Source organism: Pelobates fuscus, chromosome 6 (assembly GCF_036172605.1).
Source record: "Pelobates fuscus isolate aPelFus1 chromosome 6, aPelFus1.pri, whole genome shotgun sequence".
In the NCBI taxonomy this organism is placed as follows: domain Eukaryota; kingdom Metazoa; phylum Chordata; class Amphibia; order Anura; family Pelobatidae; genus Pelobates; species Pelobates fuscus.
In genome coordinates this window covers 92,951,326-92,970,774 of record NC_086322.1, presented here as the reverse complement: position 1 = coordinate 92,970,774, position 19,449 = coordinate 92,951,326, and the positions used below count along the sequence as shown (strand labels likewise).

Here is a 19,449-nt window from a genome sequence, read left to right as displayed (position 1 = left end):
GGGCTAATGCATCATCAGTAGAATCTGTTCAACCCTTGGGTCGCAGGTTCAAATCCCGGCAGGGTTGACTCAGCCCTTCATCCTTCCGAGGTAGATAAATGAGTACCATTATTTTGGGTAATAGCCCAAAATCCGGTTGTTACTAAGGTAATATCCCCAGGATGTACATGAAAACCAGAGTAATTTGAATGTACCTTTGCTGGTTAAATACTTTATTATTATTATTTCCCCATTTTCCTATACATTTTGATAAGATCATAGTTTTATTTAACCAGTTCAAAGCTGTAATGGTGAGTTTCTCACCAGATGGATTTCTCCATTCACAGTCCATTCCTGCAGACAAGGTCATCTGAGTGCAGACGTTGGGTAATGAAGGAATCTCTATGTATGATTCTACCCATGCTATCTCCATTCCATATGGTGCTAATTATCTGGTTGTCTTAAATGACAGTTCAGTCAAACCTCTAGACTGATTTATTTATTTATTTATTTTTTTATCTTTCTCCGCGTACGCCAGCAGTAGAGTATCTGCTGATATTTCACATTTCGACTTAATGACATGGTAAATAATCAACTAGCAATCTTTTTTAGTTTTGCAAGTCTACATAAACTTGTTTTGAGCAGGCAAATATTTATCTTCAAATAGGTTATTCCAAATCATTTTTAGCTTTGATCTCTCACAGATGGTTTAGCATCAACTTGCTGGCTCTTCGCATGTCTTTTATCTATGCCTTGCCCAGCTTCCCTGACCTTTTGTGCTTGTCCCATGTGAATTTTTATCAAGGCCAAACATCAGGGTTCTAACATGCAAAATAGCATCCCTGTGGTATTTGAGATGGCACCAGGACTCATTTATCTTGAAGGGTTTTTCTGCTGGGATTTCAGAACAGGAATAGGAAGCATCTGGTTCCTTTTAACCCTTTATCATACCTTACTTTCTCTAAGCATTACAGACCCATTTTTTGATTCTGATTACATTCCACTTCCACATTCCCTTGCAAATTGTTGTTTTTTTCCTTTCATCTTGTATAAATAAGTATCATTATACACTCAAGTATTTTTATATCAATTGACATATGAGGATTTTGTAATTTTAGAATTCCTGTTGAAAAGTTATAGAATTATTATTATTATTGCCATTTATATAGCGCCAACAGATTCCGTAGCGCTTTACAATATTTTGAGAGGGGGGATGTAACAATAAATAAGACAATTACAAGAAAACTTACAGGAATAATAGGTTGAAGAGGACCCTGCTCAAATGAGCTTACAGTCTATAGGAGGTGGGGTATTAGAAACATTAGGATAGGAAATATCAAGTAGGAGTGAAGCAGAGCTGGAGGAGAGAGCAAAGCACTATCCCATAGGAGAGCAAGAGACAGGTATGTAAGGGAGAGATTACTCTGGGAGGCCATACGCTTTCCTGAAGAGATGGGTTTTAAGGCCCTTCTTAAATGATTGAAGACTAGGGGAGAGTCTGATGGCAGTAGGCAAGTTATTCCATAGGAGAGGAGCCGCCCGTGAGAGGTCCTGCAAGCGTGAGTTGGCCGTACGGGTGCGAGCAGCGGTCAGGAGGTGGTCGCGGGCAGAGCGGAGGGTACGAGGAGGGGCATACCTCTGGATCAGTGAAGAGATATAAGAGGGGCTGGAATTGTTCAGTGCTTTAAATGTATGGGTTAGCACTTTGAATTGACTCCTATAGGATACAGGGAGCCAATGTAAGGACTGGCAGAGGGGCGAGGTGTGAGAGGACCGACTGGATAGGAAAATCAGTCTAGCTGCAGCATTCATTACAGACTGTAGCGGGGCAGTACGGCTTTTGGGGAGACCAATCAGGAGAGGGTTACAGTAATCCATGCGGGAAATTACTAGAGCATGGACAAGCTCCTTGGTAGCATCTTGCTTAAGAAAGGGGCGGATGCGGGCTATGTTTTTGAGTTGGAACCTACAGGACTTGGCAACAAACTGGATGTGAGACTCAAAGGTGAGAGCAGAGTCAAGTATGACGCCAAGACAGCGCGCTTGTAGGGATGGACTTATGTGGATATCACTGACTTGAAGGGAGAGTGAGAGAGGAGGATCAGTATTAGGAGGAGTAAAGACAAGGAGTTCAGTTTTAGAGAGGTTAAGTTTGAGAAAGCGTGACGACATCTAGTGTGCTTTGTCACTACTATATATATTCCATCAAAAGTATGGACTCTTAACATATTGAAACATACGTCATCTAATCTCTTACTCTAGAAAATAGATCATGCAGTTACTAAAAAGTATAATTACGTTTTAGAACACTTTTTGAAGAAATGCTAATTTTCAGGATGGCAACACAAATATCTATTAAATAAATCTATATATAGTTAATAAAGATCAAAATCAAATGTAACGGTGAAATGGTATTCTAATAATATTAGTGAGTTCTTGATACTGCAAATGTGAATGATGGCCTGAATATAAAAATCATTGATATATTTTAATTTAAAAAAAATAATTGTACCTTTTTTTTTTCCTTTTTTTTATCTTACCTTTACAGATCTCCTATTTCCTATTGACATCGCTGCAGTAAAAACCGATCATGACTTTTTGGACAGAGATGCTATTGAAGCATTGTGCAGGTTGGTGTTGTTTATTATGTTTGAAGTCCCTTTTCTCTAAACATCTATACCAGATTTATATATGGATGTTGGCCAATAGGATATGGTATGTGGCTTTATTACGTGGCCGCACTTTAATGTTACTCAAGTGTTGGCCAAGCTTAGTGTAAGTTAGGCATAGGCAACCTTTGGCACCCCAGATGTTTTGGACTACACCTCCCATGATGCTTTGCCACAACATCTAGAGAGGTCTTGGAAACTATGATGTAACCTTAATTAAACTACAGGTAGCAACAACTTTGTACATATAAGTAATTCCCACAGCCTAATTACACGGGTTACCCCAGCTCTCTCAGCCTGTGTGTAGATGGGTGGACTGTTGTTGAGGAGAGCCCCGGTCGATATGTCACAATACTTTAAAATCGTTTGCCCGAAAACTAGGTAATGGAGCCCAGAGACTGGCTATATTAATAAAATGTATCATAAGATACACATTATAATAGTTGGGATTACATTGTGCTGCCTACTGTATGCAGTGAAGCACAACATTTACACCCACCTCCAATCCAACCGAACAATGTTAGCACTCTGTAATACTTTGGTCCTGCTTGATAAGCTACACTTTTGTAACTTTTTTTGTAACACGTTACTCTTCATAAAACTTTGTATTATTTAGTTAACTGTATACTCTATAAACTGTTCATTAAATATTTTATGTTATTATTTATGGGTGTTGGGCATCCCACTGTTGATCATTTGTGTAATGTATTTGTATGTAAAATAAATAATTATTTAGTTTACATTTCTCGAAATGCCATCCCTTTTCCTGGAACCTGTGTGTGTGTGTGTATATGCAAACACACTCTTTCAGGGGATTAACTTTTTATAACTAACCATGTTAAGTGTTAATTGCTAATCCTTACTCTGGTGTAACTAAACTTTAGTCTGCGGTAATTTCACTGCCTAATCACAGCACACCTATACTTAGGCACGTCTTCTGTGTGCAAACTTTTCAAGAACGTATTGAGTACGATTTTTAGAAGTCTCACATGGAAAGCCACTGACCCTTGTCACACAGAGGCAAGAGTATATGTTTGTGTGTCTAGTTCTTTTGTAATTAATTACCCTCATTAGCGGTACCTCCTAAAGCAGTTTTGGGTTGATCTAACAAGCATGCCCAAGTTCTTCAAAAAAATAAGTAATTACAGGAATAGTCACACTCTACCCCCACAGCTACAAAGTATAACAACTCCCATCACACTTGGCTGCATTTTATTCAATCAGTACTTCAAATCTATTATCATGTGGTTAAAGGGGTTTTAAATACTATGTATGATGTGAATATATGACTTATTCGGATAATATGGATAAAAATCTCTGAAAATATTTTAAGCGCTAATTGTGTTAGTGATGTCATTTGCCATTATGTGCGCTCTCCCTACTTCTAGTTCGATGTGTGCTCACTGCTCATATGACATACACACACAGTACAACTTTTAGGTGGTCTATATCTCTTAATGATTTCAATGAGAGAGCTTGTACAGTACATATTTATTTCTGAAATATTTTACCAGGATGGATACATTGAGATTTCTCTCGTTGTCCTGGGTCCACAAAACATAGTCTCAGTCCTGGCAAATTTATTTTAGTAAAGCATGAATTAAGCTACTTACCAAGGTATTACGATGGGCGATTGTAAAATATTTTTACCTCTTTTTTTTTTTTTATTTATTTTGTCTGCTCTTGACCTGGTCTGCCACAAGCTAAACCTATTTTGATAGAAAGCAGGCAGATAAATAATGTCCCAAAAATCCCTGTTCTTGCGTGGTATGCGGTTTACTACTGCAAATGTGTAAAAAAAAAAAAAAAATTGTGTGTTTTTTTTTTTTTTTAAAGTTGGTGAATTCAAATCTTGGTCATTGACCCTGTGAATTTGAAAATAGAAAATCGTGCCTTGTGCTAGACATGGTGCCAGGAGACAGATCTATCATTGTATCCAGTTGACCAGGCAGAGTGCACCCAAGGACACAAAGAAACAACATGTTTTACGTATTCAATGCCCATAAAATATGGAACTACAAAAAGAATGTTTGCAGGCGCTATTTATCTTGTAACAGATACCATCCTCATCAGACGCCATTTAACTCATATTTTAAGTGTTACTCCCTTTCACTACTGAAAACAAGCTCTGTAGTAAGTTTTATGCAATTGTTTTTTTCTCCAGCCGTCTCTGCGTTATTTTTTTTTTGTTTTTGAGTAGACACTTTAAAATAAAGTCTAATCTCTCTGAGATTTTATCAGCCAGACTCAAGGTCCTCTCTTGCAGATCAAAGTCATCACACAAGTTGGAATGGGGAGTCCTGCAGCTGGATGGGGGTAGATAAAGCAAACTGTTTAAAAGTCACAAGCTGGGAATTCCTTTTTGCTTGTCCCAGACTTGCACTGTCTACAGAACAGAGTTTTATTTAGAATTTCATAATAGTAATATATTGGACCAGGAATACTTTAGAGGAAGAAGCCTATATTTGTCCCTGCTCCATTTTCTTTTAAATGTGCATTAGGCTTCTTTGTCATTTACATGAATATGGTGCCATTGGAGAGCCCAGTCACTATTTTATTAGTAGTTTGTTTATAGGGCCAACATATCAGTAGCAGTTTGCAATTATGCAAGAATGGAAAAGGGGTAAAGAAGGCCCTTCTTAGGTGAGCTTACAGCAAACTCCATCCCTCCAGATGTTGCTGAACTACAACTCCCATGATACTATGAATGAAAGGCTGAGAATCAAGGGAGTTGTAGTTCAGCAACATCTGGAGGGCCGGAGTTTGGGGAAGCCTGGTAACAAGACATATAGTATTCGGTGTCTTGCCCAGAGACACGTACTGGTGACATGGCCTGACTGGTATTTAACCCCTTAAGTACCAAACTTCTGGAATAAAAGGGAATCATGGCATGTGATGTGTCCTTAAGGGGTTAAACTTGGCACAAAAGCCACAGTGAAAAAAACGAACAACTAATGTGAATAAGTGTTTGTGAACAATTGTGATAAAGTATGTGCATCCTAATGGTGTAGAATGAAGAGAATCTGATGTGCTACAGTCCTATTTAATCTTCAAATACCCATCTATACAAGTAATCCATAAATACATTTAGGATAGGAATGCCTAATAAATTTCTGGCTGATAATGATCGTATTGGTAAATCATATAAAACATAGTGAGTAGTGATGTCGTGAACATAAATTTTTGCAAACGTTCACGAACCGCCATAGACTTCAATGGGCAGGCGAATTTTAAAACCCACAGGGACTCTTTCTGGCCACAATAGTGATGGAAAAGTTGTTTCAAGGGGACTAACACCTGGACGGTGGCATGCCGGAGGGGGATCCATGGCAAAACTCCCATGGAAAATTACACAGTTGATGTAGAGTCTGGTTTTAATCCATAAAGGGCATAAATCACCTAACATTCCTAAATCACAATGGATATGGATTGATACCTGACATATGATATATTGACACCTTGACATATGGATTGAAACCTGTCCTCAGAGACCCTGATACACACTGACACAGAGCAGAATAGAGACTGTTCCCCCTACATAGGGTCACTTGGCAGATATGGATTGACACCTGTCCTCAGGGACCCTGGTACACACTGACACAGAGCAGAATAGGGACTGTTCCCCCTACATAGGGTCACTTGGCAGATATGGATTGACACCTATCCTAAGGATCCCTGATACACACTGACACAGAGCAGAATAGGAACTGTTCCCCCTACATAGGGTCACTTGGCAGATATGGATTGACACCTATCCTAAGGATCCCTGATGCACACTGACACAGTGCAGAATAGGGAGAATGGCAGAAGAGGGAGTATCTGCAGTAACAGTGTCTGGAGGGAGTGTCTGCAGTAACACAGGGTGTCTGGAGGGAGTGTCTGCAGTAACAGAGTGTCTAGAGGGAGTATCTGCAGTAATACAGAGTGTCTGGGGGGAGTATCTGCTTGTAACATTTATATGCACTGAATTAAAATAAATAAAAAAAAAATGATAATAAATTGAAAGAAAAAAAAAATGAATGCAGCTTCCGAATGAATCTTAAATGGATGCTGTCCAGGAGGTGGGAGGGTTTGGAAGGGAGGGTCTGCTGCTAATTTGCTGGAATGTGTCTGCTGAATGTGAGGTACAGGGTCAAAGTTTACTCAATGATGACGAATAGGGGGCGTACCGAACATCGCATATGTTCGCCTGCTGCCGTGAACGCGAACACGCTATGTTCGCCGGGAACTATTCGCCAGTGAACCGTCCGGGACATCACTAATTAGGGCGCTTATTCCAGAAATACACACATTTTTGGAACCTATGGCAAGATTATCAGATGGTTTAAAGTCTGCTAAATATCCTATTTCATATTCCAAAGCTGTTTTGATTCCTCTTCTTCATTACTTAATGTACAGTCATCTAAAGAGCTTTTTACTTCTTACACAGCTTTTTAATTCTTACACAGTATCCCTGTTTAGTAAGTCTTGCTAATCAAACAGCAGCATATTTGTGGCGTTATTGCTGCTCTGTCCATGAAATGCATTTTTTACATAGTTCTGGAAAGTATATATTTGGCAGAGAAAAAAAAATCCAGAGCAGACCGCACAATTTGTTTGCTTAGGATTTAGTGTTTGGTTGTGTAAATGTGGCAGAATAGGAGGTCTGTGCTCTTTCTGAATTTCTTGTTACAATAGTCTCTCTTACTACTAGGAATCAGTAGATTTTCTGAGAATTGACCTTCTTGCATGTCATTGGTTCCACCATAGAGGATCAAGTAACAGTTCTGCTTTTCAGTGGTATATCTGAATTAAAAACAAATACATTAACAGTTTTTGCTATCTGTTTTGCAGTTGTAGTATTGAATTGGTATGTTTTTGTGCATATACCGGTAAATTAAATCCAGGTGAACAGGATTTAAAATGAAATATTCCTTACTTTTTCTTTTTATGGCTTTCAGTGATAAGCTCTTAGTCTGTTTTGACAGGGCAATAAAGAGGTTCAGTACTGAATGAGCAAAGTGGCAACAGAGGGGGCCTTGCTGTAGGAGCCTGTGTTTTTGTCAACCATTTGAAAATTGCCACCCACAGACTCTCAAATAATTGTAATAGTTATGTCTTGTGCACAAATGTCTTTTAAGTTGGTTAAAGCAAATCAAATTCCTTCTATTAATTATTATTATTATTTTAATAATTTGATTTGTCCTGACCATCTGAAACACATTTGGGCACAAGTCCAACGGTTCTGGTGGTTTACACTACTCCAAATGTATCTGTGCATTAGCCCTTACGCTATTTGTCTCATAAGGCATAGGTTTTCCACCCATGCACCTTTTACAGTCTTGACTGCTTTAAAATATTTCTGTTTTTTTAAAACTTATTTTGTAATGGACACAAATGCAAGAAGGAGGCCGTTTAGGTATTGCTCGAACGGTGTGCGGTACAGTGAGTTTTTTTTACTGCCTTTAGATTGGAATCTAGTATTCTAAATTAATAATGAATATAACTTCATTATTTATTTGTTTTTCTTTGGCAACAAAGCATTTATTGAGCATATCTGTAGATCGGTGTGTATATGTATCCAGATAAGATCAGAATTCATGAATCTAGAGTTTTGTAACATTGAGAATTCTTCCATCGCAGTCTTTTCCATCTTCATTAAATCTAACAACATATTTCTTGTTTCCTTCCCACAGACGTTTAAATACTTTAAATAAGTGTGCCGTAATGAAGCTGGAAATAAGTCCAAACAGGAAGAGGGTAAGTGCCCCAAGCAATGGTATTTTTTGTGTCTTTGTTGTCCCCCCCCCTCTATCAACCTATTGGAACCAACTTTACTGAAAAGAGTTTAATTTTTGCTTATCTCTCTTAACTGGGCAATTTATATTTTCATTTAGAGCTGGTTATTTATTTTAGTTTAAAGCAATAACTAAATTAGATGCCACTTATTAAATCCTATAGTTATTTTAAAGGGATTTTAATAAACTCTAATGTAGGTTGGGGACTGTCTCTTATTCTCGATTTATATAACTTTTGTTTTTTTATTTTATTTTGTGTTTTTTTTTTTTTAAACCATCATTAATTAGGCTGGTGAAATAGCTCAGTGGGCTAATGCATCAGCAGAATCTGTTCTAACCCTTGGGTCGCAGGTTCCGAGGTAGATCAAATGAGTACCATTAAATTGGGTGATAGTAACAACCCCTGGATGTTGGGCTAAGGTAACATTCCCAGGACATACTTGGAAACCAGAGTAATCTGAATGTACCTTTCCTGGTTAAATACTTTGTTATTATTAAAGTAAACTTTTTTTTTCTTTCTTTTTTTTTTTTTTTCTTTTCTTTTTTCTTTCTTTTTTTTTAGGATTCTTAATCTGGAAACCTAATTTTCAATTTATTTTAACTACTTGCCCTTAGCAATCCAAACAATGTTAAACAGGATGTGCTTGTGTGTTAAAGTATCGCTGCATTGTCTTTAGCTGTAAGTGAATGGTCTATTCATAAGTTGTCATTGATCAAATGTACAAGTTTGGTTCACAACTGTTTGAAATACAAATCAACCAGACCAGTTCACTTCCCTTTGGCAGTGTTCTTCTTGTTAACAGTGCATCATCGCGACTGGGGGAAGGGAGGAACAGAGTCTAAACCACTATCTTGGCTTCTATTTCAATTCTTTTGTTGCTGAAAAGGAATTTATTGGTGGGAGGGGGTAGAGAGGAATACTGTATGTATGGAGCAGGAGATCTTTTATCCAAATCTATATGGTTTAATGCAGCCATATTGCAGATCTTGTTTTGCAAAACAAAATAACTCTCTTCTCTTCCTCCGGTTTAATTTAATTTTATTTTGTTTTGTTTCTTTTTTTCTTTCCTGCCTATTAGAATTATTTTTTTTAGAATGTTTTACCAGTCGGAATGCAGTGAGAGGGCTTTCCTTCATAAGCATCTCCTTTCTGACTTTACTTGCAGTGATGTTTTAGAGCGTGTGAGGCTCACATTTTTATATTGAAGACCTAAATTGGCATGTACTAATGAAACGGCAAACGCAAAAAAACATTCCCCAGTGATTACTACCATTTTGTATCGATTAAAATAGCAAATTTACGTTATTGAAATTATTGTTTTTAAACATAAGTAGTGTAGGTATTTTTTGTCAGTGACAGAGCAAATGAGAAAAGTAAAATAAGAATCGTTATTCTGACTATTTATACATGCACCTTATTATTATTATTATTATTATTATTATTATTATTATTATTATTATTATTATTATTATTATTATTATTATTATATCAATTAAAGCTGTTCAGAACATACCTCTTGTTCTGTTGTGTATTTTCTTCAGCAATAGTAAAGCACGCCTATGTGCCGGGATAGATGAGATTCTTGTGTGTTTTCTGAGAATACATGAAGAATCTTACTATATAATCTTTAATAAAATTTTGCTTGAATGCTGTTATCTGGCAAAAACAAAATATGAAAAATACTACCACATAGCTTTGATAATTCTATCTTATCTGCCCTATGTGTTACTTGTGTATGATGATCATAAAATGTGTAACCATTTATGTGGGTTGCATACCTTCTGCCTTTTATACCAGACTTGGAACCTAGATATGTGACAACAGTAAAATAAGTCTGCAGCAAAGTTATGTTTCATTTCTGTTTTAATTTATATTTGTAGAGTGAAGATTCAGATGAAGATGAACCTTGTGCAATCAGTGGAAAATGGACCTTTCAGAGGGATAGCAAAAGATGGTCCAGACTAGAAGAATTTGATGTGTTTCCTCTGAACCAGGGACCAAAACCAACCCTCTCTGATGCACACCAGTTAGCTAATGCAGCTAGTCAAGACAGCATTCTTACTGACCTAAGTGAGCAGCAGGAAGTAACCTCCATACACAGTACCAGTAGTGACAGTCCCCAAGCACACCCTATCAGTGAGGCAAGCACAACAAGGACAAACTCTGTCATCAGCATTTGCTCATCGGGCAACTTTATTGCGAACGATGACTCATTTGGTAGCCTTCCATCACCAAAAGAACTGTCCAATTTCAATTTTAACATGAAAGCTAATGAGAGAAACTCCAAATCGAGAACAAAGAGCCTTCTGAAGAGAATGGAAAGTCTAAAAATTAAAACTTCCGGCAGCAAAAAGAAGTCTCATTCCAAACTGGGTTTGATTATCAGTGAACCCGTTTTACAAGAAGGGGCTGATGATGATAAGCTAAAGCAACTTAACTGTGTGGAAATATCTTCCCTAAATGGAAATCACATTAATGCACCCAAAGTGCGAAGGAGGAGTATCTCAAACTCCACACAGACTAGCAGTAGCAGTAGTCAGTCTGAGACCAGCAGTGCGGTTAGTACTCCAAGCCCCGTAACAAGAACACGTAGCTTAAGTGCTTGCCACAAGAGAGTAGGAATGTACTTAGAAGGGTTTGACCCATTTAACCAGTCAACATTTAGTGATGTCCTTGAACAGAACTATAGGAATCAGAGGAATTTTGGCGATGATGCTGTTTTTTTCATTCCAGAGGACCACAAACCTGGCACTTTTCCCAAAGCACTTTCAAATAGCAACTTGTCTCCCTCTGACAGCACCTCATCTATGAACTGGAGGACGGGCAGTTTTAATGGCCACGAGCTCCTCAATTTTCCCAGTGATAATAGTGTCAACAGCTGCAAAAGTTCCATCAGCAGCAGAAGACGGAATTCATGTTGTTCCGAAGGAAGCCGCTTAAGTATTTATGACAATGTACCAGGCACACTTCTGTATTCCAGTAACAGTGACCTGCTTGACCTGGAAAATGAAGATATCTTCCCAGAACTGGATGACATTTTATACCATGTGAAAGGAATGCAAAGGATAGTGAATCAGTGGTCAGAGAAATTTTATGATGGGGATTCCGATTCTGCCCTGGATTCTGTTTCCCCATGCCCGTCCTCCCCAAAACAAATACACTTGGATATTGACAATGACTGCAATGCTCTTAGTGACCTAGACAGCACAGGAAACTCATTAAATGAGTGTGACGAAACCGTAATCCAAGGAAGGAGGGATTCTGGAGTTGGCGCTTCACTGACTAGAACCAATCGGTTAGTAGCTTTATTTTCTTGTTTTCATCTCCCAAATTTCCACTATCTTTATATGTGAAGTTGCATTAGGTTCTTGCAAATATTGCTTTGGTCACATGTTCTATTTACACTGCTAATTTTAGAATGACCTGAGGTTTAGTTATCAATGTAAGCGTATTCTTTGTAGGTGTGTAAAAGAAAGTAAAATATGATGCAGAATAAAATGGTTAAATTTAAATGGACTAAGGGATTCTTATTTTGCAGTCTAGTAAACACAGTGATTTAGAGCTCAACGTCACTTCTACAGTGTATGGAGCAGTATTAGGGAAGTAATTATTATTGTTATTATAATTATTGCCACTTATATAGAGCCAACTGATTCCATAGCACTTTACAATATTATGATCGGGGGGATTTAACTATAAATAGGATAATTACAAGAAAACTTACAGGAACGATAGGTTGTTGAAGACCCTGCTCAAACGAGCTTACAGTCTATAGGAGGTGGGGTATAAAACACAGAGCAGGAAATAGCAATCAAATAAGGTGGGAGTGAAGCAGAGCTAGAGGAGAGAGTAAAGTGCTGCCCTTTAGGAGAGAGCAAGAGACAGGTATGTGAGGTAGAGGTTACTCTGGGAGGCCCATTTTGCATCACATCCACCATTCAACACTTTGTTGGACCTTTTATGGTCATTTCATATTTTCCTACTATTTTGACCCATACACTAGATGAAGCCCCATCTCAGACCTCTTATTTAGTTCATGGAATTTAATGGGGTCCCTTCTTTGACAACTTCAGTGACTTGGTATAGCTTGAAAATGTTTTGATGGTGTGGTTAATGCAAATATGAAGATTCAACGTACATAGTACATAATGGCACTCATGATCTGAATTGCACACCTGGTGCTCACCAATTGCCATATGCTGTATAAAATGGCACACAAAATACCACTTTTCTATTTTCTAATAAAAAGATAGAGCATCCAGGTTGTATGTTTGTAACGCAGCAGATGACAGACTGTGTATTCTGAAACAATTGTTGACTACTTTGACTAGTTGACTATTGTGTTTTTTAAGAATATTCCTGTTACATACTTGTTTTTCCTTATTCTGTGTAGGCATCGATTTAGATGGCACAGCTTCCAGAGTTCACATCGCCCTAGTTTAAGCTCTGCTTCTCTACAAATCAACTGTCAATCTGTGACTCAAATCAATTTACTGCAGAAGTTCTCTCTCTTAAAATTAACAGCCCTTCTGGAAAAGTACACCCCGTCTAATAAACATGGATTTAGTTGGTAAGTGCATATTTTGCCAGTGCTTGAATAAGACTGTTTTGATTCTTTTTTTTTTTTTTCTTACTACCATTTATTAGTGAGGAAAAAGAGGCAACTAAAAGCTCCTTCATGATATTGGGCCATGGGCAGCTATCTCTTTACCTTCTGGAGATGGCACCTCTAATAAAACTTTTCTCTTTAAATTGCTGTCATGTATCTCTGTAGGAACACTGTATGAATAATTTGTAATGTCGTATTTAGTAATATGATGCATGTGGTATGTGATAATCCACATTTACTGAGTTGAAGTAGCCCATTGTAACCCAGTGTACTCTATATCTCTTTAACTTGTGATGCCCAAGAATTGGTAGCGCATGATAAGTCCATGGTGATTCAGTTAACTGTGTTTTGTGAATTGGGTCTTGTTGCATTGCCTAATACAGTCAGTGTACCGTAATATTTCCCTCTTGGTAGACCTTGTCATCAATGTTATCCACACTACCAATATAAATATTACTATTAATATTGAGGTATAATGTTTTCTTTTTATCTTCCTCTTTGGTTCGGGTTCCATTAAGTGCTCCACCTTTTTGTTTTCTTTGGCATATTTGCGTTATGTGGTTTGAAGAATAAACACTTGGGTGATTCATCAACATGATTGTACACTGGTTAATTATAACCAAGTTATTAAGGAGAATCACCATAATCACAAACTTTCTACATTTACTGCATCATTGTATTGCTTTGACTCTTTTTGATCTCCTTTTTAGAACCATGCATGTTGCTTTTTCAATTGCCTTTTCTTTCTCAAAGCACTCATTTGTAGAGCTAATGTTTCTAACTGGCAGCATTCAATGCATTACATCAGATACCTGCTGTTCTGCATACTGCTGGGTGGCAAAGCTCTGTTCTGGGATTTGTTGGCCACAGAAGCCGACTCACAAAACCCTCTTTGTTAGCAAGAAGGTTTTTCTCTAGATAAAGAGAGCAAAGTAAAGAAGTCACATTATTAGGGTCATACGCAGCAGGATTTATTGACTTGCTGTTCTGCTTCTGAATGACCCTAATTATTCCGGTGTGTAAATCTGTTAATTGACTTGTATCTTTTGGGTCTGCTGGTAAACAGAAAGCTCTGTGCTTTTAGTGCAAATTCAGCAATTTTATAGAATTTTATGGGTTTTCTTTTGTGAATGCGTCTAGAAAAATGTTTGTTGTTTTGTCTGTATGTATTTTATTTAGAATTTCATTCATAATATTCAATTTTGTTTTTCTTCTGCTAGGGCTGTGCCCAAATTTATGAAAAGGGTTAAAGTTCGGGATTATAAAGACAGAAATGTGTTTGGTGTTCCTCTGACCATTAACGTGCAGCGTACTGGACAGCCATTGCCCCAAAGCATTCAGCAAGCCATGCGTTACCTGCGCAGTCAATGCTTAGATCAGGTTGGTAGACTTTTACATTATCTTTAAGTGTCTGATTTTTCCACTGACCAACTTATTTTTAAACTGTTATTTCACTTTTATTTTTTTCTTATTTTTTTTTTAAATAAAGGTGGGTCTGTTTAGGAAATCTGGGGTGAAGTCCAGAATCCAGGCTTTGAGGGAGGTAACAGAAAATAATGCCGATGGTTTGTCATATGAGGCGCAGTCTGCTTACGATGTTGCTGACATGATAAAGCAGTACTTCAGAGATCTACCTGAGCCACTGCTAACCAGCAAGCTCTCTGAAACCTTTCTGCAGATTTATCAATGTAAGTTATTTATTCATTTTTATCCTCTTTATTTTACTAAAATTTGCAAAGAATCGTGTATACCATTGCTTATCTTATTTTAGTTTTAGTATTATTATATATAATATTTGGGTTTATTTACACATTTATTAATTTCAAATTGATAATATTGAATAAATGCTTTAAAATAAACAAAATACGTAAATACGTAAATCTACAAAGTTAAAAGGACTCTAGTGCCAGGAAAACATACTCATTTTCCTGGCACTATAGTGCCCTGAGGGTGCCCCCACCCTCAGGGTCCCCCTCCCGCCGGGTTGGAGGGAGAGGAAGGGGTTAAACTTACCTCTTTCTCCAGCGCTGGGCGGGGATCTCTCCTCCTCCTCTCCTTCTCTTCGGCTGAATGCGCATGCGCGGCAAGAGCCGCGCTCGTTTCTCTGAAACTGCTATGTTTATAAAAAAAAAAGGGGTTTACCCTAGCTGGACCTGGCACCCAGACCACTTCATTAAGCTGAAGTGGTCTGGGTGCCTATAGTGGTCCTTTAATATATGTATTTAGATTCCATTCATTGTTTGTTTAATTTTTTTGTTTTGTTTTCTGAGGGGGGATGTTATCTATTTTTTTTTCTTTTTCCTATTCCCACATGTACTGACTGCTATGCATTTTCCTCTGTAGATGTGCCAAAAGATCAGCGCCTTCAAGCAATCAAGGCAGCTATCATGCTTTTGCCTGACGAGAACAGAGAAGTCCTGCAGACGCTTCTGTACTTCCTAAGTGACATTGCTTGTGCAGTGGAGGAAAATCAAATGACTCCAACAAACCTCGCTGTATGTTTGGCTCCTTCCCTGTTCCACCTCAATACTTTAAAGAGAGAAAACTCATCTCCTAGGTATTTGGCATCAAAGTTTTAAAATAGAACACACTTTAACTAGCAGTATCTGAATTAATGACCCATAGTTTTTAATGTAGTACTGCAGTGAGTCATAGATCTCAATGGGAATTCATTCCCCTTTAGTACAACATTTAATATGTCTAAAAGCTGTGCGATCATACTGATGATATTTAGTTTTATATGACATTCTCGGAGCTGCATTTCCTGGTTTGTTAATAGAGGGACTCTTTCAAAAAACACTTGTACTTCTATTTCTGTAATCTGTCTGCACACCTACTGTCAAAGTATTCTTCCAGTTTGGCTGTATTTATTGAGTTAAAGAGACACTCTACGCACTTATAACCATGTCTTCTCATTGAAGTGGTTCTAGAGCATTAAGTCCAATGGCTCACCTCAAATTCAGTCAGTGTTAAGGCTCACACAGGCTGTCCCCCACTGGATTACACTCTGCCTTAGCAATACCAATTTTTCCTAGCAGTGGGCAGCTGTGGTTGGCTTAGAGCAGTCAGTCGACTCTCTCAGCCAATCACTGTAGCCCATTGGTGCTCTGGCTAATGTTTCCTCACTAGCTTCCTCACTTCCTGTCTAATGCTTTCTCACATTTGGCCAATCCACATCTCCTAAATGCTCTATGGGGAGCGTTCAGCATCTCCATAAAGAGCGTGGACTAAGAAGCACCTCTATCGACTATCTAAGTGACTTCCAATAAAGGTGTTACTAGCCAGAAATGTAAGCACTGCCTTTTCTCTGTATAGACACCAGAATTACTACATTAAGCTGTAGTGGTTCTGGCAACGCAAGTGTCCCTTTAAACCATTCAAAAACAGTATAACATTGAATGCAGGGACCGTGCCGGGAGACTCAGTGCACTATAAACACTTCAATTCGATAAAGCAGTTACACTGCCTAGAGCTGTGTATATGTTACATATTCAATTCAAAGTGGTAGCTGGTGGAATCCCTTTTCAAAGTCATAAATATCCGTAGACTAATGTAATGGTTAAGTATGTGTGCATGGATGGAGTGACATTCCTACCCCGTATTGTATAAACTTTTATAGGTGCTAGATTAGAAAAATGGCTGCTCCCTGTGTCAGCGGCGCATGCTCAATGAAATAAGTATGCATCGGATATGTAAAATTTATATTCTCAAAATGTGGACAATTTGGTTTGAAGCATTATGAAAACCAGCATTTCATGGCAATTAATTTGCAAAATGTTCTTGTACTAAATTTCTATAAATATACCTAACTGTATTTAGTTTTTATAATAATAGATGCTTTAGTCATTGTTGTCCCATAGCGCACAATTTTATTATTTTTTTTTAAATCATTTTTATTTTATTTTTTACATTTTTAAAATTTTATTTATTTTAGGGTGATGCAGAGAAAGCAAAGCTTGGGGAAACCTGATCAGAAAGACTTGAATGAGAACCTTGCTGCAACTCAGGGACTGGCTCATATGATTGCTGAATGCAAGAAACTTTTCCAGGTACATTTTTCTAATTTTCCACTTTTGTTGAATTAGTGTACAACAAAAACATTTGGTTTGTTTGTTTTTAAGCTTTAGTTGTTAGAGCAGCTTGCTTGCTTGTTTTTTTGTTTTTGATTATTTTCAGAATTCTTATTTTGGTTTACAACACTGCTTTACTTGTGTTAATTTTTTTTTTGCTATGAATCTTGATTCAGAGGTTATGACCTTGCTAATTATGCAATGCTTTCAAATTCTAGGATTAAGATCATTGTTGCATAGTTCTCTGCTAACACTTACACAATGGTTTAAATTATGAATTGGGCTAATAATAACAATGTGTAAGTGCTTTAACAGTTTATGCTCATTCCTTTATTTAATCTTTGAAAACTGGTTTATTGTTGATCAGATTAAAAGGTTTAGTTAGCTCAGTTTTTTTATTTTTTAATGTTCCTAGATTCCAGAAGAAATGAGCAAGTGTCGTAATTCTTACATGGAACAAGACCTGAGACCAGTGTGCTTAGAGGAACTTGTAAATGGAAACAATGAAGACTCTGACTATCAGTCCTATCTTCAAGAGAGCATTGACATCCTACTCAAAGAAGCCAAGGACAAGTTTAAAGGATGGGTCAGCTGTTCAACCTCAGAGCCATCTGACCTTTCCTACAAGAAAGTAAGTTCAAGCGTTAAATGTTTGAAGTAAACGTGTCTTTGGCTGGCATATCATTAAATCTCATGTGCTAAGATTGTTTAACATTAGTGATGTTTAACATTAGTGATGAACATAGCTTGTTCGTGGCGAACGTGGCGGGCGAACATATGCGATGGTCGGTCGGCCCCCTATTCGTCATGGAGGTGAGATGGTCTGGGAGGGAGGGTCTGCTGCTGATTGGCTGGAATGTGTCTGCTGACTGTGAGGTACAGGGTCAAAGTTTACTCAATGATGACGAATAGGGGGCGGACCGACCATCGCATATGTTCGCCCGCCGCGAACAAGCTATGTTCGCCGGCGAACGGTTCCCGTCGAACTGTTCGGGACATCACTATTTAACATCACTAAACAAATTACAATAAAGTTAAACTAATTTAGTTTCTACAGAAGTAGAAATACACAATGTTCCATGAAGATTTTTTCATTACCCAGGTAACTTCAAGTAGTTCTCTTCTTTCTATGAATCAACAAATGGATTTTTATTTTATTTTCTTCAGATGAGTGAAGGACCACCTCTACGACTGTGGAAGTCCTCTATTGAAATCCCAGCTCAGCCAGAAGATGTTCTACAGCGTTTGCTGAAAGAGCATCATCTATGGGATGAAGACCTTTTGGATTCCAAAGTCATTGAGCGTTTAGATGACCAGACAGATATTTATCAATATGTACAAAATAACATGGCACCACATCCTGCTAGAGATTATGTTGTATTAAGGTGAGGTTCCCAAACATGCTAAAATGTTATCAGAATGCTTCCAACATTATGCATAGATAACAAAAAACAAGATGATCTTTCAGTACTGGATAACGCCCTGTGTTGTAGAACAGAAATGATGTGTAATGATTGTTAAGGAAAAGATTTATGCTCATTTGTTCACTAATAACTAAAATAAATGTTTTAAAAATCCGCAATTTGACATTTTGTGTGTGTTTTTGTGTTCATAGAATACTTTTAGGGACATTTGCTCTTTTTGATATGCAGATATAAATATAGTAGTTTTCTAGCTCCAGATTGAACATTTTTATTTTTCCTTCCCCTGCACAGAACATGGAGAAGCAATTTACCAAAAGGAGCATGCATGCTTTCATACACCTCTGTGGATCACGACAGTGCTCCTTTACTTGGTGTCAGAGTCAATGTACTTCAGGCCAAATATCTCATTGAGCCGTGTGGCACAGGAAAATCCAAGCTAAACTATCTGTGCAGAATGGACCTGAGGTAAGCAGTGTGTTTAACAGATGGAAAATCAGACTTAGTAATTGTATATAGAAAAACAGTCTAGTCTATATTTTAAACAGCGTCAAAAAGGAAAAAAACAAACAAAACCATTAAATGGTTACTGAACTGTTGAAATGCTAACAGATCTAGGCAATCATTCTTGGGTTAGATTGTTGCAAATGCAACTTGGTCAACCAATTATTTAATGACATTAAAGCACCAGGATTATGACAAGGAGCAAGTTCAAATTTCTATAAAAATTCATAAGTGTGAGACTAGAAATCGCCATTGCAAACCTGCACCTGTATTCAACTGTTACTTTTCCCATAATCCTAACTATAGCAGCCCAACTACAGGTGGAGTTTAAAGGGACTTTACATTTAAAATAATAAAATAAAATAAACAATTGGGTATATATGCCCCACAAAAAAATGTGCATGTCATTTTTTTTTTAA

At 37.6% G+C, this 19,449-nt stretch overlaps 1 protein-coding gene across 4 annotated transcripts in view; it reads left to right on the top strand.

The window, feature by feature from the left end:
• DLC1 (DLC1 Rho GTPase activating protein) overlaps positions 1 to 19,449 on the top strand; it is a 151,754-nt gene that overhangs the window by 129,290 nt on the left and 3,015 nt on the right. For all 4 annotated transcript variants that reach the window (XM_063458044.1, XM_063458047.1, XM_063458045.1 and 1 more), the window contains exons 3-13: positions 2,520 to 2,609; positions 8,324 to 8,387; positions 10,307 to 11,721; positions 12,820 to 12,996; positions 14,256 to 14,415; positions 14,525 to 14,723; positions 15,379 to 15,592; positions 16,970 to 17,084; positions 17,521 to 17,736; positions 18,273 to 18,490; positions 18,821 to 18,994. In XM_063458044.1, coding sequence (XP_063314114.1) covers positions 2,520 to 2,609; positions 8,324 to 8,387; positions 10,307 to 11,721; positions 12,820 to 12,996; positions 14,256 to 14,415; positions 14,525 to 14,723; positions 15,379 to 15,592; positions 16,970 to 17,084; positions 17,521 to 17,736; positions 18,273 to 18,490; positions 18,821 to 18,994 — 3,042 coding nt within the window. The remainder of the gene's footprint in view (positions 1 to 2,519; positions 2,610 to 8,323; positions 8,388 to 10,306; positions 11,722 to 12,819; positions 12,997 to 14,255; positions 14,416 to 14,524; positions 14,724 to 15,378; positions 15,593 to 16,969; positions 17,085 to 17,520; positions 17,737 to 18,272; positions 18,491 to 18,820; positions 18,995 to 19,449) is intronic.